At 39.4% G+C, this 23,180-nt stretch overlaps 1 protein-coding gene and 1 long non-coding RNA gene across 6 annotated transcripts in view; one reads left to right on the plus strand and one right to left on the minus strand.

Moving 5' to 3' along the window:
• Window positions 1–8,758: 8,758 nt before the first annotated feature.
• Window positions 8,759–11,710, minus strand: LOC138010867 (uncharacterized). 2 transcript variants are annotated; one of them, XR_011124574.1, is made up of 3 exons: window positions 11,635–11,710; window positions 9,937–10,149; window positions 8,759–9,253 (listed from the first exon to the last, which is right to left on the minus strand). It is a non-coding gene; the product is annotated as an uncharacterized lncRNA (long non-coding RNA). The 2 variants fall into 2 exon arrangements; XR_011124575.1 differs by having other exon boundaries at window positions 9,937–10,163; window positions 11,635–11,686.
• A 3,649-nt stretch (window positions 11,711–15,359) lies between these two features.
• The window catches only part of LOC138011319 (cysteine-rich DPF motif domain-containing protein 1-like), an 11,274-nt gene continuing 3,453 nt past the window's right edge, over window positions 15,360–23,180 (plus strand). Inside the window, exons 1-5 of one of the 4 annotated variants that reach the window (XR_011124689.1) lie at window positions 15,360–15,678; window positions 15,761–15,869; window positions 18,915–18,998; window positions 21,017–21,115; window positions 21,404–22,970. Coding sequence is in view for 1 of the 4 variants with exons in the window: in XM_068858288.1 (XP_068714389.1) it covers window positions 15,557–15,678; window positions 15,761–15,869; window positions 18,915–18,998; window positions 21,017–21,049 (348 nt within the window). In the remaining 3 variants the exon portion in view is untranslated. The other 3 variants (XR_011124688.1, XR_011124687.1, XM_068858288.1) reach the window with 3 other exon arrangements.

The raw sequence follows: 23,180 nt of genomic DNA on the forward strand, positions 1-23,180 counted from the left end.
AGTGCATCAGGAGATGGATCTGTTTCGCGATGCTCAGGAAAAAACTGCAATCATTATGGATAACCTTCAATCCGCGAGAACACATAATTTTCTGACAGTAAACTTTCCTTGAAAAAATATTAGTCCTAGCTACCTGTGGCCGGAAAGTTTACAATTGCCTACAAGACAAGGGCTAACATCATCTCCCAGTTAACCATCGCCTACACTTCGTCGAGCCTAGAGCGGGGCATTGAAAAGACATGATGGGGAGTGAAACGAAGTATGCCTCTTATGGGAACATCCATGGATCTCTACAAAAGTTATTTACTTGGAAGCATCATTGAGCATATTGCCGATCTCTACAAAGAGGGATAAATCGCAAAATCCCACTAAATGCACCGTTCGTGATCCTGAATACAGGGAAGGAGAAAACATACTCTTTGCAGTGTCTCGGCGAATTCGTAAGCCGGCAGAAAGAACAATTTCACGATAAAAAGAGCAGGTAGCCATTAAATTTTTTATGACAGTACTGTTATTTCATTTGTTTGCTATGTTTGAGAATCTGAACCCTATTACAACGATTGCTTGAAACTCCACTTCTTGCGCTTATTCTAAAATTGAAAAATGGATAAAATTGCAGGAAAAGTGCCGAAATTGCAGGAAAAAATGTTCAATTTTCCATATTTCAGTCAGAAGTTCGACCGGTTTTTTCAAAGTCCATTTAGACTTACAAAAAAAACCTCTAAGAAGAAAGAGCAAAGCGCCACAGTCCCAAAAGACATCTATTGTTACCGCTATTGTTTTTTTAAACAAAGGAGCGTATGCATAATGAGTAGGGACCTGTACGGAAATTTTGCCCCATTTTCTAGCAAATTTTCAGACCTAAACTTCGCCTCATAAATTATGTTCTCTATATTTACTCATGTGGCACACACAGTGAGCCTGGGTTACCTGTGGTTGAAACCGGATCAATGGCTTCACCTTGCAGTTTCCGATATCCACTAGACTAACGAGACAAGTAGTAAGTTGCACTGTTTAAGTCTATCCTGGTATGACCACTCAGTTTGGAAGGGTAACATTAAGATGTATTTAGTTGCTCTTCTCTGGACACCTTCTATGCTTTTCATCAGTTCGATTGATTGAGGGGACCAGACTTGGGTTGCATAACCCAGGTGCGGACGTACAAGAGCCAAGTACATAGTTCGGCGAGTGCTAGATTTCCTGATGTACCTTGATGATCGACGAATAAATCCAAGTAGCTTATTTGCCTTATTGGAATGATGGTAAACTTGGTTGGTCCACGTCAGATCGCTAGAGATCCACACATCCAAATCTTTCTCAGCTGTTGTAACGTCTAAGACAGACCGGTTCGTAAGATATTGACGCTCGGTAGGATTTCTCTTTCTTGTTATATGCTGAGACTTACATTTTTGCTGATTGAATTGGAGGAATGTTGATGTAGACCAATCCATAAGGCTGTCAAGATCGGACTGCAGGGCCTTAGAGTCATCGACAGAGTCAATAAGCTTGTAGATTTTCGTGTCGTCAGCAAAGCATGCCACGTTGGATGAACTGCACCTGTCAGGTAGATTGTTTACAAACAGCAAGAATAGCAGTGGACCCAGTAGTGATCCTTGAGGGACCCCAGATGATAACAACACCTCCGTAGAAGTTTCGCCAGAGACTGTAACCCTTTGTTTGCGATTAGTCAGATAGGCATTAAACCAATCCAATAGGCGTCCAAACACATTGCATTGCTTGAGTTTACGTAGCAAAAGTGGGTGGCATACTTTGTCAAAGGCTTTTGACATGTCGAGGTAGATTACGTCGGTTTGCTTACCAGTATCGAGATGCTCACCAATCTGATCAAGCGCAGTGAGTAATTGCGTGACACGCGACCTTCCTGGTAGGAAGCCATGTTGAGCTGGGCTGATAAAGTGGTAGAGATGGTCCCTTAAACGCGCGAGTACGCAACGTTCGAGTACTTTTGAGACCAGTGACAGCAATGAAATACGTCGATAATTTTCCACACAATCCTTCCGGCCTTTCTTGTATACAGGAACGACAGTAGCAACCTTCCATTCATCGGGTATAATACCATATTGAAGGGACTTGTTGAAAAGCTTTGTAAGTGAAGGGGCGATATTGTCAGCCGTCTCACGCAATAGACGAGCAGGGATTCCATCCGATCCTGTTGCTTTGTTAACGTTAAACATCTTAAGAGATTTTAAAACTTCATCGGTGGTTAACTCTATATCCGTGAGGACTGGGCCAGTTACTTGCATTGAGTCATCAGATGGAATTACAATTGTGGATGGCGAGAAAACAGATGCAAAATAATGGTTAAACAGCTGAGCAATTTCTTTTGGTGTAGAAGCTGTAGTTGGTTGTTCGAATTCGCTACGTCCATCAGCGTTGACTGACCCCAATGACATCACGTCCGGGAAGTTGGAAGGTTTGTTGGTAAGTTTGAAAATTGACCAAAATCTCTTAGGCTGGCTTCGGATGTCCAAAGACTCGAAGTAATTCGCTCGGCTTTCTCTTATTAGGTGTTTAGTTCTGGCTCTAAGAGCCTTAAATTTGTCTGGGAGAATTTCATTTCGAGGCAAGAGCTTTAGTTTCTTTCTGACTGATTCTTTTTTCCTTAAGGAAAATAGGATGTCCCCTGTTAACCAAGGTGGGCCATTTCTCTTCCGTATGGTCTTTAACGGTATAAAATCAGCAACAGCGGCTAAAAATGTGTCTTTCCAAAATGTCCAATCCTGGTCGATGGTATTATTATCCTGGACGACATTAGATAGGTTCACGGATTGGAGGGCAGATCGAAGTCCTTCAAAGTCTCCTCTTCGGTAGTCGTAGACTGATCTTTTAGGTGATTTTGGTTTTTTAACAGAGGCCGTTAAGAGAAAACGTTACAACGGAGTGGTCCGTAAAAAGGCCAACCTGATCGGGGTGTAGAACAGCGCCCAGTTCAACAATATCCGGAACATTTGTTAGAACAAGATCGAGAATGTTATTATCCCTTGTAGGCAAGGTGACAATTTGTGAGAGGAAATAATCACCTAGTATTGAATGGAATTTAAGTTCATCAGCACCTCTGGTTCTTTCAGGGTTGTCCCATGAGATCTTAGGGAAATTGAAGTCACCACAAATTAGAATATTGCTGAAGCGGTCACAAACTTGAGAAGGCGTTGAATTTTTCCAGCCAAGTACCATCGGAATTAGGTGGTCTATAGCAGCAGCACAGGCAAATATTAATGTTGCAGCATGTTGTAACTTCAGCAAAACAGATCTCGTTGTCAGTTTCAATAAATATTTCCCTTGCCGATTTGAATTAACTTGACTTGATAGCTAATAACACGCCGCCACCGTGTGTATTCATCCCGTACAATAAGATAGTCTTCAGGAAGGATTATTTCTGAATTAAGCCCATCGCTAGAAACCCAAGTCTCGCTTTCAAATATTATAACAGACTCTTCAGCATAAGCTAGTTCCTGGAATCTTGAGAGATTGCACTCAAAACAATCCATTGTTTTGTGCCAGCTTTTGATACTCCGAGCGTTAGAAACTAGGCAATTCAAGGTTGAACGTTTTCGATCCAGATAACAGCCTTGAAATGGACCAGGATGTGTAGAGATGTTTAACTAATAAAGACTGAATAGTTGTTCAGTTAGATCTCGTCAATACTTGCAACTTACCTGCGTGTTAGCTTTAAAGCCCTGGCCAAACGAGAGCGAGAGTTGATGAGATTTGACAAGCGTTGAACCACTTGAGAGTAGATGAGAGTGGTCGAGAGTTGGCCAAACGAGAGCGAGACTGAGTTGTCGAGAGTTTCACGCACAAAAAAGAGAGAGCGGCTAGCCATTTGGGGTGCAAATCGTGTGATGCGCAACTCTCAGTTTACTGCTAGGCTTACAAGGCATTTATAAGTCCCAGTAAGTCTAATCGCCTCTCACACTCAAGCCAGCTCCACCTCCGTCACTAGGACAGGGGCACCCTGGGGATCCCGGTCTTGCGACTGGGTAAGAAAACGGAGCACTGGCTCCGGGCTGTGAAGTAGCCTCTTCCAGGCTGAAGATTGTTCAAAAGGCTTCTGCTGATTTTGATATCTTTTAATATTGAGCTTCTTATAACCTTCATTGATTAATGGATAACTTGGAACCAAAACCAAGACATCATTTGTTCCGATTGGGAACAATCAATGTCCGTACCTGCAAGTGTGAGAGTAAGTTAGCAGACTGTGTGACACAATTCAAGAACTTAGAGCAAGATATAAAGTGTATGCAGGAGACCCGGATGAGTGGCGACGGCGAGATACGTTTCGATGACCCTGTGCTGAACGGTTGGGATGTTGTATACAATGGCATGAGTATAGCACGTGTAGGAGTAGCCATCGCCATGGCACCACATATCCGACTCATGGATATTGAGCATATAAGGGAAGGCAGCATGACTATGGTCCGAGTTAAGGCAAATGGGGTGAAGCTGGTGATATACTGATGCTATTGTCCTACTGAAGAACATAGTACCTCCTCGAAGGAAACCTTTTACCGTACACTACACAGAGCCATTCAGAAGACGAGGAAGGAACATCCTTCGTATAAGATCATTGCAGGTGGAGATTTCAATGCAACCATTGGCCAGGACTGTAACCACGAGACTTGGAGAGGAGCCGGTCCCTACCACGACGAAGATCCTACCAGTTTTAACGGAACAAAACTCCTTGAGATTGCTGATCAAGATCGAACGAACATCGATGGTCATTCCACTTTAACCTTGGATATAAGCGCAGGCTAGATTATATTATAGCTGACTGGTACGTGAAACGTGCCATTACGAACTGCCGTGTCTATCCGATGCAAAGCCAAATTTTTGACTCTGACCATCCGATTAGAAAATGAAGGGATGACCTTGAGATTCAAGGAAAGTACAGTGCAAAACTAGACGCCCTGTTACTACGGAGCGAAGAAAAGGAAGAAAATAGTAGGGAAGTGGATGAAGTAGAGGGACGCATGACGGAGGCAATTCTAGAGGCATCCCAGGAAACGATACCATCAAAGAGTAAGAGAGAGATGGATAAGCCATGGACGAATCCAACTTACCAAGTACTCATACAGAGACTTCTTTCAGAGAAGGATTCCATCAAGAGAAAGGCACTGTATTATGAGACAAGAAAGATGCGGACAGAGCTAAAGAATAACTACTTCAAAACCAAGGCAGACCGACTGAATTTTGCAAGCGAGCAAATGGATACAGAACAAGAATTTCCATGATGAGAGAACATACATCAACACCTCGGTTTAACGGACCATTAATTCCAAATCAGAAACTAGAGGAACACTTCTCTACACACTTCAGTGACCGCAAATATGAGCCACAACCCGAACTAGAGCAACCAGAGAGTTACCCCAAGGTATTACCACCAGATGATGTCCCTGCGATTGATGACTCAGTTCCAGAGCGCGGAGAAGTAGAAAGAAGAAGTATAAAGAAACTGAAGAATGGTAAATGTCAAGGAACAGATAAGATATATGCAGAACAACTAAAATACTCTCGGTCATCAGGTCTATTTAATTATATGGTACTACTTATTTGCTTGATCTGGTCCTGCGCTCAAGATCTTCTCTGTCTTTGTAAAACCCATAAGTTACTAGAGAATTTTCCATTTGATTTCAGTGTTGTACCAAACACCACACTTGGTACAATATTAGAACTACAGCTCACTTTGATTACGGCTCGACGGGCGAAAGATTGTTGTCGAAGTCCATTACTCGTTACTTTTAAGATTCCAGATATTAATTTTTCACCGCCTGTCTTGTTTATCCAATTTACGTTCCATTCTTTAGCTTCATAAGGGTATATTTTGTTTAAAGATCCTCAAAAACGCCATTTGCGTTTCAATCTAGCCTTCGACACCATTGCAGGTTAATATTCTACTGTGTCAAACCAGAGAAATCTACGCCTTTCTGCTCCCCGTGAGATCCTAACAAAATACGCGCAGAAGACTCTACGCACAAAGACACCACTTAGCAAGAGAGTGATAGGAAAGATTTCTCCCGAGAAGGAAAAAAAAAAAAAAAAAAAAAAAAGGAAGAAAAAGAAACAAACAAACAAATCTCACCCACTTTCCGACTGGGTTTGCCATACTGGCAACCCAGTAATAACTATGGTTAACAAGCGCGAAGAAGCTGTAAAAATGGCATCTCATTGGTCGACAAAATGACACTGATCCTCGTGACGCCCACATAATCGACAACTAATGTGTATAGACCTATTTGAAAAAATCCTCAAGGAGATGAGAGACAAGATTCAATATAGCATGCTACGAGGCTTTATGTTCAAATTTCACGGACTTTTTCTTCTTCAGCTGAGCTGCGTTTTTGCCTTTGGCCTTGAACTAGCTTCCAGGCTTCTTGCTACACAATAGGCCCTGGGGAGGAAGTAAATCAAAAATGGTGGCTGAATTGAACGAAGAATCCTCGTCTGGCAAATCAACGTTTACATGTTCTAACTGTGGTTTTGAATGCCATTATGGATATTTTGGGAAGACACCTCCCTTTTCTAAATCTATAGTGTATAGTAGACGAAAAATTTTTAGGGGATAAAAATATGCCTGTATCTACCGTTTAATTGCAAAAATTCTTTTAACAATGCTATGTTTAAGTAGTTTTGAACTATGTTCTTGTTGGGTGCCCCTGATTAGACCCTGATTAGACCTGATTAGATCTGGATACCAATACCAAAGAGATGGTCTTATCCTGCGAACCCAGTTAATCTTATATAAACCCAGGGAATCTGTGTTGTATAATATTTGAAAATTTAATTCGCATATGTCAGGGAAATTCGAATTCCGGTTTAACTGATAGAGACTGTATAGCTCTTTAGTTAGATCTCGACAATACTTGGAACTTACCTGCGCGTAAGCATTTGGGTCAGCAATTTTGACTGAGGGCCTGTAAATATTACTTACTTGTTTAAAGGAACTGAATACTGTGCATGGCTGGCTTTTAATGATGCGTTAATTTATTCTACATTTACGCCCAATGAAAGTTGAGTCAAAATATTTTTGGGCTTTTTTGTCACACTTTGTCGAGTTAGGCCCTGTTTACATGGAGGGAGGGTAACCCTCCTAGAAGGGTTACCCTTCTAGAAGGGTCAATAGATAGCCCCCGTTTACATGTGTAGGGTTATCCCCGGGGCTATCTCTGCCTCTATCATTCCGGCTTGGATTAGTCACTCTTGCCAGCATTGTTCGACGAAATAGTTCCCCAGGTTTATAACCACGCGAAGACATGTAATCTGATCACCCTAAACTTGACCCTCCTAGCAGGGTAACCCTACCTCGAGCGTTTACATGGCTTAAATAAACAAAAACGTGACCCTCCTAGAAGGGTAACCCTAGCAAGCAGGTAGGGTTACCCTCCTCCTAGGGTAACCCTAACTCGCATGTAAACGAAACCGGGAACAACAATAGAGGAGGGTAACCCTCCTAGAAGGGTAACCCTTCCAGCAGGGTTACCCTCCCTCCATGTAAACAGGGCCTTAGTTGTCCGTTCAACAGTAAAGATTCAATCGGGTAAATCTATTTTCAAATTAGTGGTTACGTGATTCGTGAAAGTATATGCTTAGTTCGAACTGTTGTCGTCATGGTTACCGGGCTCATAGGGATAGAATGCGCTTGCATTCGCACGATTTGTGTTTCTAAGTGGAAAAAGTCGTTTCTCGATTTGATGAACCTTTCTGTTGACAAAACCATAGAAATATTCAAACGCGAGAGCTTCTGTCTTCCTCAAGAAATGGCCACTTCAGTTTCTCTAGCATTTTCGTTACAACACCAGGCTGTCTTGAATAATTATTAAAGCAGCATCTTGCAGCAGAGCGCTGAACCATGTCTAATTGATATTTATCTTTCCGGGGAGAAGGATACCATGCCCAGCCATCATATTCAAGTTTAGGTCTTAGTAGGCTACAGAGTAAAGTTTAGATTTACATTCTACAGAAGTATGCTTAAAGTTTCTCCTGATAACGCCTAGAGTCTGCTTAGCACTTGAGGAAATCAAGTGACTTGCCCATTTAAAGGCCTCTGAGAGTATAATTAAGTATGAATGGTGGTGGTCCCTATGAAATGTATGACCATTCAGTTATGGTTTATCATTCTTCTTTGTAGAAAAGCAAATTGTGTGACATTTTTCTGGGTTAAATAGCATTTGCCAGTCCTTTTCCTATAGATAAGGCGGTTAAGTCACCCTGAAGGATTTGACCATCCACAGGACTAGCTATTTAACAAATATTCTTCGAGAGCGCGCTGGATACGAAGTGATAGATAACCAACCAGGCGCGTAGCGCCGAGTTGGTTATAATCATTTAATATCCAGCAAGCCCGAGTAGAATAATTGTTTTAGAAAAACTCCAGGGTCAACAACTCTTCCACTGAAGCATTGATTTCTGCCTTGGACAATTCCGGTCCAAAAGGGCTTTTGTCGGCAATTTTTTCTCAGAGCTAGCTGCAAATGCTTTCTGCTAGCTGACGCGTTCCTTAAACATATTAGGTACCGCGGTATATGAACTGATAGGCTGTGCCAATGAAAATGCTGGAAATCTGATATCCGTAGTTCAGTATTTAATACAGTACGATACAGGAAGCAATCGTCAGCAAATAATCTGATCGTCGGAGAAATACTTGAAGGTAAGTCATTAAAGTACAAATGTTTTAGCAACCTGAATTTCTCTGGTGTCTGTAAGAGGTAATTGCTTAAATTGTCAAGATAAGTGCGAAGAACACTTTTATCAAACAATTTTATTTTGTTTTCTGTACACTTTGTGCTTGCATGCATATCACTGTCCCCCTGCTGTGTAACTCACTCTCTTTAACACGACTATTGTGACATTGAAATCCAGTGATTCGAGTTTTCTTAATTAATGTGGAAAAAATAACAAAAGGAATCATCAGGGAAGTTCTTGAATGAGACGATTCATTCTGAATTAGCTGTTCCTGAAAATTTGATGTTTTTCCTACGACTGGAATATCAGGCACGTATTGATAGAGGATTTAGAGAGTCCCAAAAGGTAAGACCGCAAATGTAGGTCTACAAAGTGGTTACATATGAAGGATACTAAGCTATTTCATTGCAAAGAAAACATCACTGTTATCACGGAGGAGCTGTGGGTGATTTATCGTGGAAACCAACGATCATTCATTCTTCTTTAACCTGCGCTGTGGCATCCAGGGCTTCTTGTCACGTCCAAAGAATGGATGGATGCTTCTTGCTTCTCTCTGAAAGTTCAGGTAAGATAAATGTTAAAACTTGTGTTTTCCTGATCAACCTTGTCAACATGAAAATTGCTTACAAGTTTCGAACTCTCGCCACTTCGGCCAGGTTTGCGTCTCTGAACAACACTGTCGAAGTGGAAGTTCAAGCTTTTTGGAAATGATTTCAGTATGTTTCTGTGCAAAAAAATATGAGGCAGTTTTCTTTTGTTTGAGACAGAATGAAGCATCTCCTCGGCCCTCGAATTTTTTTTAAAAAAGGAAATGTGATGCGGAATGAAATCATCCACAAGAAGGTTCGTAAAAATTTCGATTCGTATCGACCCCTCCCAAAATGAATGGCAAGTCAGCATATCCATTTTCAACAAAAAGTAACTCAACCAAGGTACATAGAGCGGTTTTCGATTGAGTGTCGAAAGTAATTAGCGAATTGCTGTGGTTTATGATTACTTCACTCAGTGATTGGTTCAAAATGCTCGCGCCACTTTTCCAACCAATCAGAAGTGAAGCCAAAACCAATCGTGGCTCGCGAGTGCACATTTTCCCGCGCTTTGTGTCGGCTACGTGTAATTACTTCGAGTTTTGATTGGTTTACTGGATTGTCTCCGTCCTTCCTTGATTGGCCAAAGTAATTATTTTGGTTTTCGTTTTACGACACTCATTTGAAAACCGCTCTATCACATTCCAACCTTTTCCTGCAACTGCATTCTTTTCGCAATAAGTCCACTTGGAGGTCGTCGTGGTGGCTGGCAGTCAGTCTCCACAACCAAACCGGCGATTACAAAGACAGCAACAAGGATGACGAGAGCTATTTTCTTCATTTTGATTGTGTGAAAACCAACGAATCTTGAGTATGTAACTTTGTGTGTTGCTGTCTATGTCTGAAAGGTCTTCTTGTTTTCCTGAAATAATAGTACTGGACAATAACGACAAAAATTAAAAACAAAAAAATTAGGAAAAAAATGACACCCCGACCCCTACCCCGGCCCCGCGTTTTGGCAACTACCGCAAAATAGCATGTTGCTATCTATTTTGCCATACAGGGATTATCAACAACCAATTTTCGGATGTTGTACCTTTTGTAATGATTTATGGGCAGCATACTCGTTCAGCTATTTGCATATCAACCGGATGGCTAAATAAGATAAGTGGAATGATAAAAAGTTGCGTGAAATTTGTGCAATCCATCGCTTTGTAGAGTGGTTAGAGAAGCTTAATATGTTTGGACAAAAAAATCCATCTACTCTGTTTTCCCCCTAAATTAAGATGGCAGCGAAAATTGAGATTATTTCAATGGATTGATTAAATCGAGATACCCATACCAAAAAAAAGGTGTTAAATTGTCAACCACACTAAGCTGTATTGTACAATCTGAAAAATGTGATTCGCTTCTGTCCTCGAAACTCGAATTCCCCGGTGTAACTAATAGAGCGGCGGGTCTAAAATACAGGTCACATTCCACAGGTCACTCGTTGCAGGTCATTGTTTTACCTTCTTGAAAGTAACCCAAAACCCTCAATTTGGCTAACCCTAGGCCTAAAAACCAACCTTAGGCCTAGGGTTAGCCAAATTGAGGGTTTTGGTTACTTTCCAAAACATAAAACAATGACCTGCAACGAGTGACCTGTGGAATGTGACCTGTGTTTTAGACCCGCCGCTGATAGAGTATGTGTATCTATTTAACTATGCAAAATACCTTGCTCGCTTACTTGCTACGCTTGCTAGCCATGAAAATAGCAATGTTTCTTTCCACTTTGCCATAAAGGGATTTCTAACATCCAATTTTTAGAAGTTGGGCCTTTTGTAATGATCTATTAAACTTTCCATTGGGTGACCAAGATGAGTGGAATGACTAAACGTCGTGTGAAATTTGTGGAGGACGCATGTTTTATGAGTCAAATGAGTCAATGGACTCACAGTCAATATAGCAATAATTTGTTGATTAAGCATGAGCCCTCTTTTCAGTTATTAGGCCTAAGCACTCTCTGAAATTTTAGCTTTCATTTTATGGTTTAATTAACTGCACTAACTCGTTGACTCATTGACTCATTGACTCATGACTCATTGACTCATTGACTTATAAATACTCGACACTCAAATTTGTGGAATCCATAACTTTATAGCGCTGTGTTAAAGAAGCTTACATTTGGCAATAATATCATAAATATTTTCTTTAATCTCTGTTTGCGCCTATCGCGCAGATCAATGGATCGATTAGATCTGGATAACACACCAAGAAATGGTGGTGTTAAAATGCGAATCTCACAAAGCTGTATTGTACAATATTAGAAATGTGATTCGCTTCTTTCAGCGAAATTGTAATTCCGGTTTAACTGATAGAGACAGCTTAGTTGTTCAATTACATCCCCACAATACTTACAACTTACCTGCGTGTTCGCTTTATTTCCTCTGAGCGGGGCGTGAAAATGTCACTTCTTGTGAAGCTCTGAAAACTTAATATGCTTAATAAGGCCACCAGAAAAAAACACATCACGTGCATATCATGTGCTGATCAGGCTTATCTTGCGGTAATCACTTATTATTTCCATCCCTCAAACTAACATTTCCCTTTTTATTCAACTTATACGACGTACACTCTACTTCAACGAAACAAAGATTTTAAACAAGGTTTTAATGATTCCAAGTTCGAGTGAGGCCTATCACTTCTGTGAAGTTTTTATACCTAATTATTCCACCAGAGATCAACCCTAGTATAGGCATGGAGTATTGGGCCCACACAAGGACAGAGAAAAACTCTGACCAGGGTGGCATTTGAACCCACGACCTTCGGATTAGATCACCGCTGCTCTAAGACCTAAGACCTAAGACCCGGAAAACTAAGACCCTTTTCATTTTAGTTCTCACAGCAATCCCTGGGCCGTTTAAAAAGGCGCAAAAATATAATAAATAAATGCGAAGGAAATCGGGAATAAATCACGCGCAAAGCAGCAAATGAGCCATAGAAAAGAACGGCACCAAAAAACCCTGTATTCCTGAAAGAAATATTATGTATATCAAAAAAATCAAGTTCGATTTCAAGACGACAATAAGGCTTTATAATGACAGCGTTGGGAGAAAATCTAGCGGCGCTTGATAATTATTCACGCCACAACCGCGAATGTCACGCCAGGCGAGTCAAGGCCACATGACAATCCTGCATTTCATCAGAAAGGAAAAGTGAATCGTTGTTCTAAAATGCCTCGCCTGTAACTGAACGAATTGTTCATTTGTTCTTCGGAAATTACTGGCAGTCAGGTGTTACATCCTGTTGGAAATCAACGGCGGGTTTTTCTTTGATCGACCTCTGTCGTGAGCGCATGTAAACAACAGAATGGGAACTGAGAGGGGTGGGAAGCAGGACGCTCTAACCACAGGTAACCCAGGCTCACTGTTTGCCACATTGGGAAATATAGAGAACATATGAGGCGAAGTTTAGGTCTGAAAATTTGCTAGAAAATGGAAATAAAAATGGATAAAACTTACCATGTGGTGAGCTGCTGTTGTCTTTAATACGTACACGAAGTTTCGGGGAAAATGGTCCCCGTTCACCTTCCTTCATAGTATATAGTGACAAGGTAGGAGACGGAAGCCAGCTTAGGGACTCCGATCGACCCAAAACAAGGACGATTCTTTTCGCAAAAATCGAATCCAGTCGCTAAATGAACATGCCAGGCTCGGGGAACATGAATTTCTCTAAACCATGAATCCACTGAAGCATCTCCAGGAAGCAACGCGAAGCCACCAGTCTCCGTAGAACTTGTAAGTTAACCGGCTAAAATGGCGGCCAGAAACCGTTGTCCTCGCAAAGTGTCCAATTCAAATGGCACTCAACTCGGGACGCCTGGTGACTAGTATAATAAGTCCTCCTGGAGTGAGGGTCGTAAAAACACGAAAATTTCTGCAGTCTCTGACTTTAATGTTTTGTCAAAAGAAAGAAATTGATCTCGTGCTAGGCAACCATAAAGGTGCGCGTGATCACCTTGCGTCAACTGAATGAACTACGGGAGAGAATATTAATCGTTCGTCGTTTTCAGAGTAAAACAACGTCTTTGGTTTTTTAATTTTGTTGTAATATTTAACTGAATATTTACACTTCATCTGTCTGAACATCTATGAGATACAAAAAAAGACTTGTGAATTATCGCAAATCACAACGCTGACAAGCACAAAAGCTTAATGAAAATCTTTCTATATTCGTTAGCAATCACCCTTTCAAATTTCAGAGAAATCGACCGTTCCGCGAATATTTTACAAGTTTTTTTCAATGGGATGTCAAAAGGCCGAGTGGATGTTGTGCAAGTTCGGGCGCACAAGTTGCGCGTGTGGCCCGTTATAAATATTTTTTCACAAAATGTTCCCGAATCGTCAAGTATGACCACAGAAGACAAAAACATCATTCTTAAAGCTTATTCTACGCAGAAGGTAGGTTCTAGAGGTAATTTTGAGAGTGGAAATCAAGTTTACGGCAGACGGGAAATACAAACTCACGAGGACGTATGCTATATTTAACAAAAATTAGTGAAATTTTCAATTGTTACCTGAAGAATGTGCAGAATTGAGTACACGTAGATATAAATAAGCCAGACAACAGAGATAACAGACCCACTTAAGTTGTTCTCTGTCTTTGTTAAACCCATAAGTTACTAGAGGGTCTCAATGGGGGTTTAGCAAACACGGTACAGGGTTAAAAATTTCGCGATTTCACAGTGCACGCTTAATTTTTACATCAAATAATTGTTTAGAGCTTAGGAAAAGCTACAAACAACACGGTTATCTGAACAAAATAATTCACGACACACGGTTAATTTTTTCCCTTTTTCACGACACACGGTTAATTTTTTGGGCGTTTCATGCCACACGCTTACCCCATTGAGACCTTCTTACTAGAGAATTTTCCATTTGATTTCAGTGTTGTACAAAACACCACACTTGGTACAATATTAGAACTACAGCTCACTTTGATTACGGCTCGACGGGCGAAAGGTTGTTGTCGAAGTCCATTACTCGTTGCTTTTAAGATTCCAGATATTAATTTTTCTGTCTTGTTTATCCAATTTACGTTCCATTCTTTAGCTCCATAAGGGTATATTTTGTGTAAAGATACTCCAAAACGCCATTTGCGTTTCAATCTTCGACGCCATTGTAGGTTAATATTCTACTGTGTCAAACCAGGGAAATCTACGCCTTTCTACTCCCCCTGAAATCCTAGCAAAATACGCGCAGAAGACTCTACGCACAAAGACACCACTTAGCAAGAGAGTGATAGGAAAGACTCTTCCCGACACGGAAAAAAAGAGAAAAAAAAAAACCAAACAAACAAACAAATCTCACCCACTTTCCGACTGTGATTGCCATACTGGCAACCCAGTAATAACTATCATAGGTATTTTTGCGCGGTTTACTGACTATGCGGGAAACGCAGATCTGAGCAAGTTTTAATGAAATCCAAAAAGAAAATTGGGGGTAACGACGCATTTTTCGAAGATAATTCATCAACAATATTCGTAAAAAGCTTTGAAATACACAGCAAAGTATGGCGTTCTTTTCCAAATTGAAGCTTAATTAATTATCTCTGAAAAATGCATGGCTACCTCCAATTTTCTTTTTGGATTCCAAGAGCACTTGCTAAGTTCTGCTTTCTCCGCATAGTTTTGAACCGCGCAACAATATCGCTATACTGTATTAAGCACCGTCGATAGGAAACCCGAGTATCTTGAGATGCGCAGAACGTATGCGCAATAACAATAGTAGGCACCGTCCTTAACAAGCGCGAAGAAGCTGTAAAAATGGCATCTGATTGGTGGAGAAAATGACACTGATCCTCGTGACGCCCTGATAATCGACAGCTAATGTGTATAGACCTACTTGAAAACTTCCCCAAGGAGATGAGAGACAAGATTCAATATATATTCAGGCATGGCTACGAGGCTTTAGCGGGTGTTAATACACGTTTACAGCGGCACTTTTGGAAGAAAAAATTATTGACATTAATTAAAAATGACATCCTCGCAGTTAGTGGTGTGGTAGTCTAGTGGTTAAGTGAAGGGGTTATTAATTACACGTTCCTAGGTTCGAGTCCTGCAAGTCCAGACATTAGGGTTTCTCTTTTAAAAGAAATATGTTCATTTCCCATGATCCCTATCAAGCTTTCAGTGTCCAAAATGAACGATAATACTTCATTTGGAAGAAAGTGACAATGAAGAATAATCCTTCAATTGAGGGAGAGACTTGGTTGTTTCTTCTGTCCTTAAACTAGCATCCAGGCTTCTTGCTACACACAATAGGCCCTGGGGACGAAGTAAATCAAAAATGGCGGCTGAATTTAACGAAGAATCCTCGTCTAACAAATCAACGTTTATATGTTCTAACTGTGGTTTTGAATGCCATTATGAATATTTTGGGAAGACACCTCCTTTTTCTAAATCTATAGTGTATGTGTATTTACATTTCGCCTGGGAATCAAAAAATATGGTGTAACCGAGGTCTGTTTTGTATTCCCCTCATGAATTGCAGGCTTTTGGAGGATGCGTACGTTATTCGTGATCCTTTCTCGTCGTCAGCGGGGCATCTTACACTTGGCGGACAGTGTTTTCTCTGCTCTGGAGATGTTTGCGTGTCACAGGTATCTATGTACAGTGCACATTGAAACTATAGGGAAGATATCTGTTAAGTTTGGACAATGTGCGAGCCAGCGAGGCATGCGAGCCAGGATGGCGAGTCAACATGCCAATCACACAATTACTGAAAGCGAACTGTTTTAAAATGGGTGCTTAGACTCAATAACTGTTTATCATCGCTATTTGAAATGGGTGCTTAGACTTAAATGCGAAATTTGCGTGACTCGCTTGCTCGGAAATTTTCCAGCCCCATATCTGTTTACAAACCTTGCTTTTGTTATTGTAATGTGACAACCACAGAAACAAAAGATTCTTTGTATCGACAGCCAATGAGGCTCCGGTTGGCACATTAATGATAATAGGTGATGTCATGGATATCTTCCCTATTGATGATAATAAATGACTATGAACTTGAAGTGTCAAGTCCTTTAACATGCAGGGGGCCCTGTAATATTGGAAACACTGTTAACATTGAAATTAAATCTAATGAACTCAAATCAAATCAAATATTGGTTTTTGAGGCAAGGAGAAAACCAGAGTACCCAGAGAAAAATTAATGTTCTCGGGACACTGCAGAGTAGAGTAGAGAATTAACAAACTCAACCCACATACATAACTGATTAGAGTGTAATGTGAAGTGCTAGGTTTCTACCCCATACGAACCATGTGAGTGTTAGCCCTACTGATGGAAATGAGCCCATATCAGGACGGAGAAAAACTCTGACCAGGGTGGGAATTGAACCCACGACCTTCAGGTTCGATCAGCGCTGCTCTACCGACCAAGCTACAAGGTCAGATGGGAGAAGGTGGAGGGATCTGTCAACTGTGGGAATTGTTAAAGTCACGTCAATGAACAATTGTCCAAATACAAGGAAGGATTATGAAATTCTATTTTGATCGATTTTGATCGATTCTATTTTGATCGATTTTTATCAACTGACCATTCCACAATTTTGGCTGAGTAATCTTATCTTTGAATGGCAGTGACATTACCGACCGCTTTGTTTTGATATAATATTATATTAGGCTCTTTGCTTTCCTTGTGTTAACATTGCAGCAACAATCATTGTCCGTTTTAAGAAAACTGTTCTCATTTATTCGAATCATCTAGCATTTAATTAGAGGTATGGAACGTGTTAGAATTTCACAGGAAAACGAGTCATATAGAGTGCCCACAAGGGCGTAGGAATTATCGTGAGGAAATGAGTGAATTCCCAACTTCTTCTACTTCCAAAATTTGGATCTCGTCCTATACTAAATGCTAGACGAATTTCTCATAGTAAAATAAGAATTTTGCCATTCGTGCTATCAGTAAGATTATGGGATCTGCTACTGGTACCATTTCCCTGTCTCCATTGGTACAAGCGTAAACCGAAGTACGTAAGTTTTTTATCTTTTTATTTGTCCTAACCTTTCCAGTGTTGCATTTGTCAAAATTAGTGTTATTCTCTGCTACATGATGCGATGATTATTTTTTGCTTGTTTTCTTACTATATTATTATCAAAGCTATAATAATTTAAGTCATATATGCAGGTATATTCTTTAGGTTTTGACGCAACGCTTTTCAATTTAAAATCTCTAGGATATTGTTGTAACCATTCACTATATATGTCGTATGCAAGTGGATAGGTGCTATGTGCTACACGTCCGTATTATTTAAGCCTCATGAATGAATGAATGATTTGTTTATTTCAACCTCTCGCAGTCAAGACTGAATTACAGGTTGTGGTCAAGAACAGCTACGTATGTAATAAGCATAATTATTACAATTTGTACTATGCTTATATAAAATATATCGAATTTTGATTAATTACTAAATGCATATTATGAATATTTATAAGTGACGAAATTCCTAAATCGAATTGTGTTGTATGAGACTTTCGCCTCACTTTTATGTCACAGATTATATGGCTTATCCAGCCTCACAGCACAAGCCAATGTAGTTAAATTGGATCTTTTTAGCGCAACATCATGGGAATTAAGATTCAGGGTATATGATCGACAAAGCTCTCTTTTGAATTCCTTCCAAAGTGTTAGATAGGTAATTAGGAAGATGCGCGAAAGCAACCATACTCTAATATGGATTGAATTAACGAGCAAAATACCGCGACTAAGTCGTTTTCCTTAACGTGAGCACCTTTAAGTTTCCTAATTGCATTAAGTCTACGATTAGCTTTCTTCACTATGACATTACAGTCTTTTGTCCACGAGAAATCAGATGAAATATATATGCCTATTAAGAACTTGAACGACTCAACAGAATCTATCTCAGCTCCAGCGAGAAAAAGCGGCTCATGCAAGACATGTGTAGCTTTTGTTGTTTCTATTTGTTGGTGTAGCGTGCCACGTACCAGGCTTATTTTATGTTAAGATAAGTTAGAATCTATAATAATTGTTAGTATCTTAATTATCCTATTTCAGTTCGAACCTACGATCTATCTGAGAACTGCAACTTATGAATAACTACAAAGATTATAAGACAGCAGCTTTTCCAAAATCGGGCGTGCATCTAATTAGGGTCAAACTTGGACATAAGTGCTATTTTCCTTCAAAAGAGGTTGGATTGACTGCATCATTTTCTTCATGGAGTTGCATCAATATAAGTTCAGCAAGAGCCTAGATTTATTAGGTCACTGAGCAAACCACAGTCTTTATAAAGTGGCTTATTGTTTGAGGTTTAGCATGATAGGAAAACTTCCTTTATTTCCAGGACTGCAAAATTAATAATAAAATGTGCGTCCAGTTTTAATAAACCCTCGTGAACATGTCCGATAGTGGAGTAAATCTTCCTGAGGGTGTTCTTATTTTAGAAAAATCAACCTACAGTAATTTTCATACATATTTTGACAGCCTGTGTGTACCCTATTTGGTGTTCTATTAAACAGAATCTGCTACAAGATTTAGCATTTGAACTTGATGTCATATTGAGAAATTATCAGCAAAGTGATTCTCTCAGGCAGTAAGACTTGAGACTGCAGCTGAAATGTGCAGTTGTGTGTATTCTTATCAATTCACCAAATTCAAAATGCTTGTTTTCATTTCTCTACAGAGATGTAGCATATTTTACACCAAGAGGTTCTGCATTGCATGTGTTGAAGGCAACATGGAAGATTTTCCCAAAGAAATCCAAAAGGTACTGTACATTTTTATTGTGCGTCATATTCAGGAAGTAAAGGGTCTGCCTGACCTGTTAGTGGTTTTTTTAGTAAATTATAATGATAAGAATAGTAATAAGAACGATAATAATAATAATGATAATGATAATGATAATGATAATAATAATAATAATAATAATAATAATAATAAGCAATGGCTGCTGCCTAACAGTCGCCCGGCTGCCTGGGGCGCCTTATTTGCGAGCGTGGGCAACCAGATTTCTGAACAAAGTAGCCCAAACGGGCACCTTACTTGATTCATCCTCAGTTTCTTGTAAATTTGATCCCAGCTGGAATTAATTAATTCTGGGATCTTGAAAAAATTATTTGGGCTACTAACTTTTAATGTTGAAAGCCCCAAGGGCTCCAAGAAAATTTTCTTAGGCGGCAGCCTTGATAATCATTATTATTATTTTTTATTATTATTATTATTATTATTATTATTATTATTATTATTATTATTATTATTATTATTATTTCGCCCAGCCTGTCATAGTACATGCATACTGGGTTCACCCTAGCAGCAAGTTGTAATATTTTATTTCTATGCAGTGTACCTCTTGATGTACTCTTTACAATAATAATAATAATAATAATAATAATAATAATCCCTTTATTAACATATTCCAAGCAAATTGCTATTTACAAGTAAGAAGTAAAACAAAAAGAAGACTATCAAAACCTATTTACAATTCATTTCCATTAAAAAAGAGACGCACAATAAACTTACGAAGATATTCTTATTTGTAGTAAGAAAAATTCATGTCATGATAGCGTTCTGACTAAAAAAAAATTGGAAATAAAGATAAGCTCCTTAAAGAAAAGCCACTCTTATTTAAAAATATATATATATATATATGCAGATAACATCAGTCAGAAAAAAAAGAAAAACAAAAACAACCAAATTAAAAATTACGAAAACTAAGAAATTCTGGCGGTCACATTCTGGATTCTAATGTCTGTTTCCTGAAGGTCTACATTCCTTCTTCTTCCTCTGGAACCTCTAAGGCAGAGGAGAGCTGAGCGGAGGATAGCAAACGATACTTTTGCTCTTAGCCAGGATGATAATAATAATAATAATAATAATAATAATAATAATAATAATAATAATAATAATAATAATAATAATAATAATAATAGAGCGGTTTTCGATTCAGTGTCGAAAGTAATTCATTAGCGAATTGCTTTGGTTTTGCATTTACTTCACTCAGTGTTTGGTTGAAAGTTCTTGCGCCATTTTTTCAACCAATCAGAAATGAAACCAAAACCAATTGTGGCTTGCACATGCACATTTTCCTGGGCTTTGTGTTGGCTACATGTAATTACTTGGAGTTTTGATTGGTTTACTGGATTGTCTCCATCCTTTTTGATTGGCCAAAGTAATTACTTTGGTTTTGGTTTTACAACACTCATTTAAGAAAGACCGCTGTAATACCAACTTTATTCATTTAATTCAATGGAAGGGAAGGATACCAGTTGAGAGGTTATCCCTACAGAGGGTATCCTCCTGCAGCTGGATGTACATGGAATTGACTAAAAAAATCGATTTTGATGAGGGAGGAAAACCAGAGTACCCGGAGAAAAACCCTCGGAGTCAGATTGACATCGACTGAAACTAAGCCCACATGTGGTCCGAGACCAGGGTTGAACCCGGGTCACAGAGATGGGAGGCGAGGTTGATAACTGCTATTAAACCACTTGGCTCCACCCTGACTCTCTTTTCCAACTAATTTATTTTAATCTTGATCTTGACTACTTTTTGTTAAAACAATAGACTCTGTTTTATTAACAGCAACTTAGTAAGTGTAAACCATCCCATAGAGTTGGCTGTTTGGTTAAATTCTTTTAGTGTCTTTAAACATGGCCCAAAAACCCATGTGATCTTTAACTTTCAAAACCCTCAAATAAAGATGTAGTTATTGTTGCCTTGATATCATTAGCCATTCAAGGATAGCCTGAGAGAGATTTTTTTTCTTGTCGTGCAATTGTGTTTCAGGAAATACAACAAAAAGATATTGCATCAAATTAAAGACGACTTTACCTCTAGAAGGATATACCTCTGGATTGGACCAAGATCAACCAAGATTTGTTACCGGTAGTTTGTGCCTCTCTTGCAATTTAAAAGTCTTATGTCAAAACTGTTAATGATATTTGAATATATATTTTGTGTACTGTGCATGATGCAGGGGTTATCTTGAGGAGCAGGTTTGCTTTGCATCCAGATACTGTTTCAGACTTGTCTTCCATCAATTTCTGGGATCAAGTTTCCTGTGTTAACTGTAGCAATGAATTACATTTTGGGAATGGATTGGAACCTCAGCGTGAATGTAGAGAAGACAAGAAAACTGAACCTCAAATTATGATTTTGGAAATTATGATTTAGAAAGAGGACACCATGTCTGCCATAAGATTGATGATGATGATGATGATGATGATGATGATGATGATGATGATGATGACAGCCACAACATTGGTGATGATAATGGTATTGATGATGAGGAGGTTAAGGATGATCTAATGATGACAATGGAGATGTCGATGATGATAGAGGGCATTTGCAATTAAACTTCTGAGCAGGAGCCTATGATGTCATATGACTAGCAGCGTACAACTTCATCGTATTTGTGGAATGGCATTTTACAAACCAAATAAATTATTTCAGTTTAGATTGATTTTCCCACGAAACCACACCTTTCAAGCTAATCACAAGTCTTGCATGAGAAATTATTACCCAAGGGATTGAGATGGGTCACTTGTCTGAAATAGCGCGAAGTTAACCAAAGCGCATATGTTGCATGGTTGTGCAATTTACTACTTGCACAATCCCATAATGCAATATGTTTAGGGTGTTCTTTACATAAACACAATACAAGTTTAATATTTACTCTTGGGACTGTATCATGCTTCAGTCAACTGGATAGCCATTGTTTTTATGTAAAGACCCCCTTCCCCCTCCCCCCCTCCCCCCCCCAAAAAAAACTGAAACGTATTGCATTATGGGATCGTACAAGTAGTGAATGGCTGATATTCGTCTTTTATAGCGCAAGCACGAACTTCATACATGGCATTAAATGAAAATGGCGTTGTTGAAAGTACAGTTGTAAGCACGAATATGTTGTCTAATATGCTCAAACCACATGCCAATGCACACACCGTTCGTGGTGGTAGACCCGTTTTCGCAACGGGTTGGTCCGCGAACTTTACATACATACATACATACATACGTACCTTTACCCAGTTGTGGGGACTTGTGTTCCAAATCTACATTGTGTGGACCTGGTGTTCCTTGAGACATTACCAAATAATATGTATAGCATTTGAGTGTACTCGGATAGAGTATGCTATGCACTCCAAAAAAAATTACAAAATCCCACATCTACGCTGTGGGGACAGTTTTTACACACATTGTGGGGACCAAAACTTACACTTCTTTGGAATTGTGGGGACATTAGGTGAAACTCTTACATTGTGGGGACTTTAGCCTTTAAGGTGCTCCACCTGTTCTTGTCTCATTATATTGCTACATTAACATACTTCATTGAGCACTTGCATTACACTGGTGAGTAAAAACAAAGTCATCACTTAAGTATGCTATAACTGAAACCCATCAATATTTCGTATGAAATAAACTTACAATGATTGATTTTCAACATGAATTAATGAGACCCTTGTAACGGATGACAGGGAGCCACTGAAAATCGACAACCGTTTTCCGACTAACTATTACAGCCCCCTCCGTAACAAATTCACCTGAAACAATGTTTGGTTCCTGGCAAAGCTACAACTTTCTAGATTTACGTTGTGGGGACATTGTTTACACATGACAAAACTCTGAAATCGTGCGGACTTTAAAACTGAAGGTCCTTCTGCAGTATGTGTTTCGTTAGGTTTTTTTTCAAGGTTGTGAGGTACTGTGGTATTTACATTAGAGCTAGTAATAGAAATTTGCACAGTTTACACGACTGTAGCCCAACTTTGACATATTAATTTTACCAAACGTAACCTCAAGGTCCTTGGGATTGCTTCTTTTTTTTTCCCGCAAGACTCGCTTTTTTTTTTACTGAGCAACATTAATCAGTTTTGATCACTCAAACAACGAATCTCAGCATCCATGGATCGAGGTTGATTGTCAAATTACGCTGGAGGTTATTTGGAGTCTT

Source organism: Montipora foliosa, chromosome 7, assembly GCF_036669935.1.
Source record: "Montipora foliosa isolate CH-2021 chromosome 7, ASM3666993v2, whole genome shotgun sequence".
NCBI classification, from domain to species: Eukaryota; Metazoa; Cnidaria; class Anthozoa; order Scleractinia; family Acroporidae; genus Montipora; species Montipora foliosa.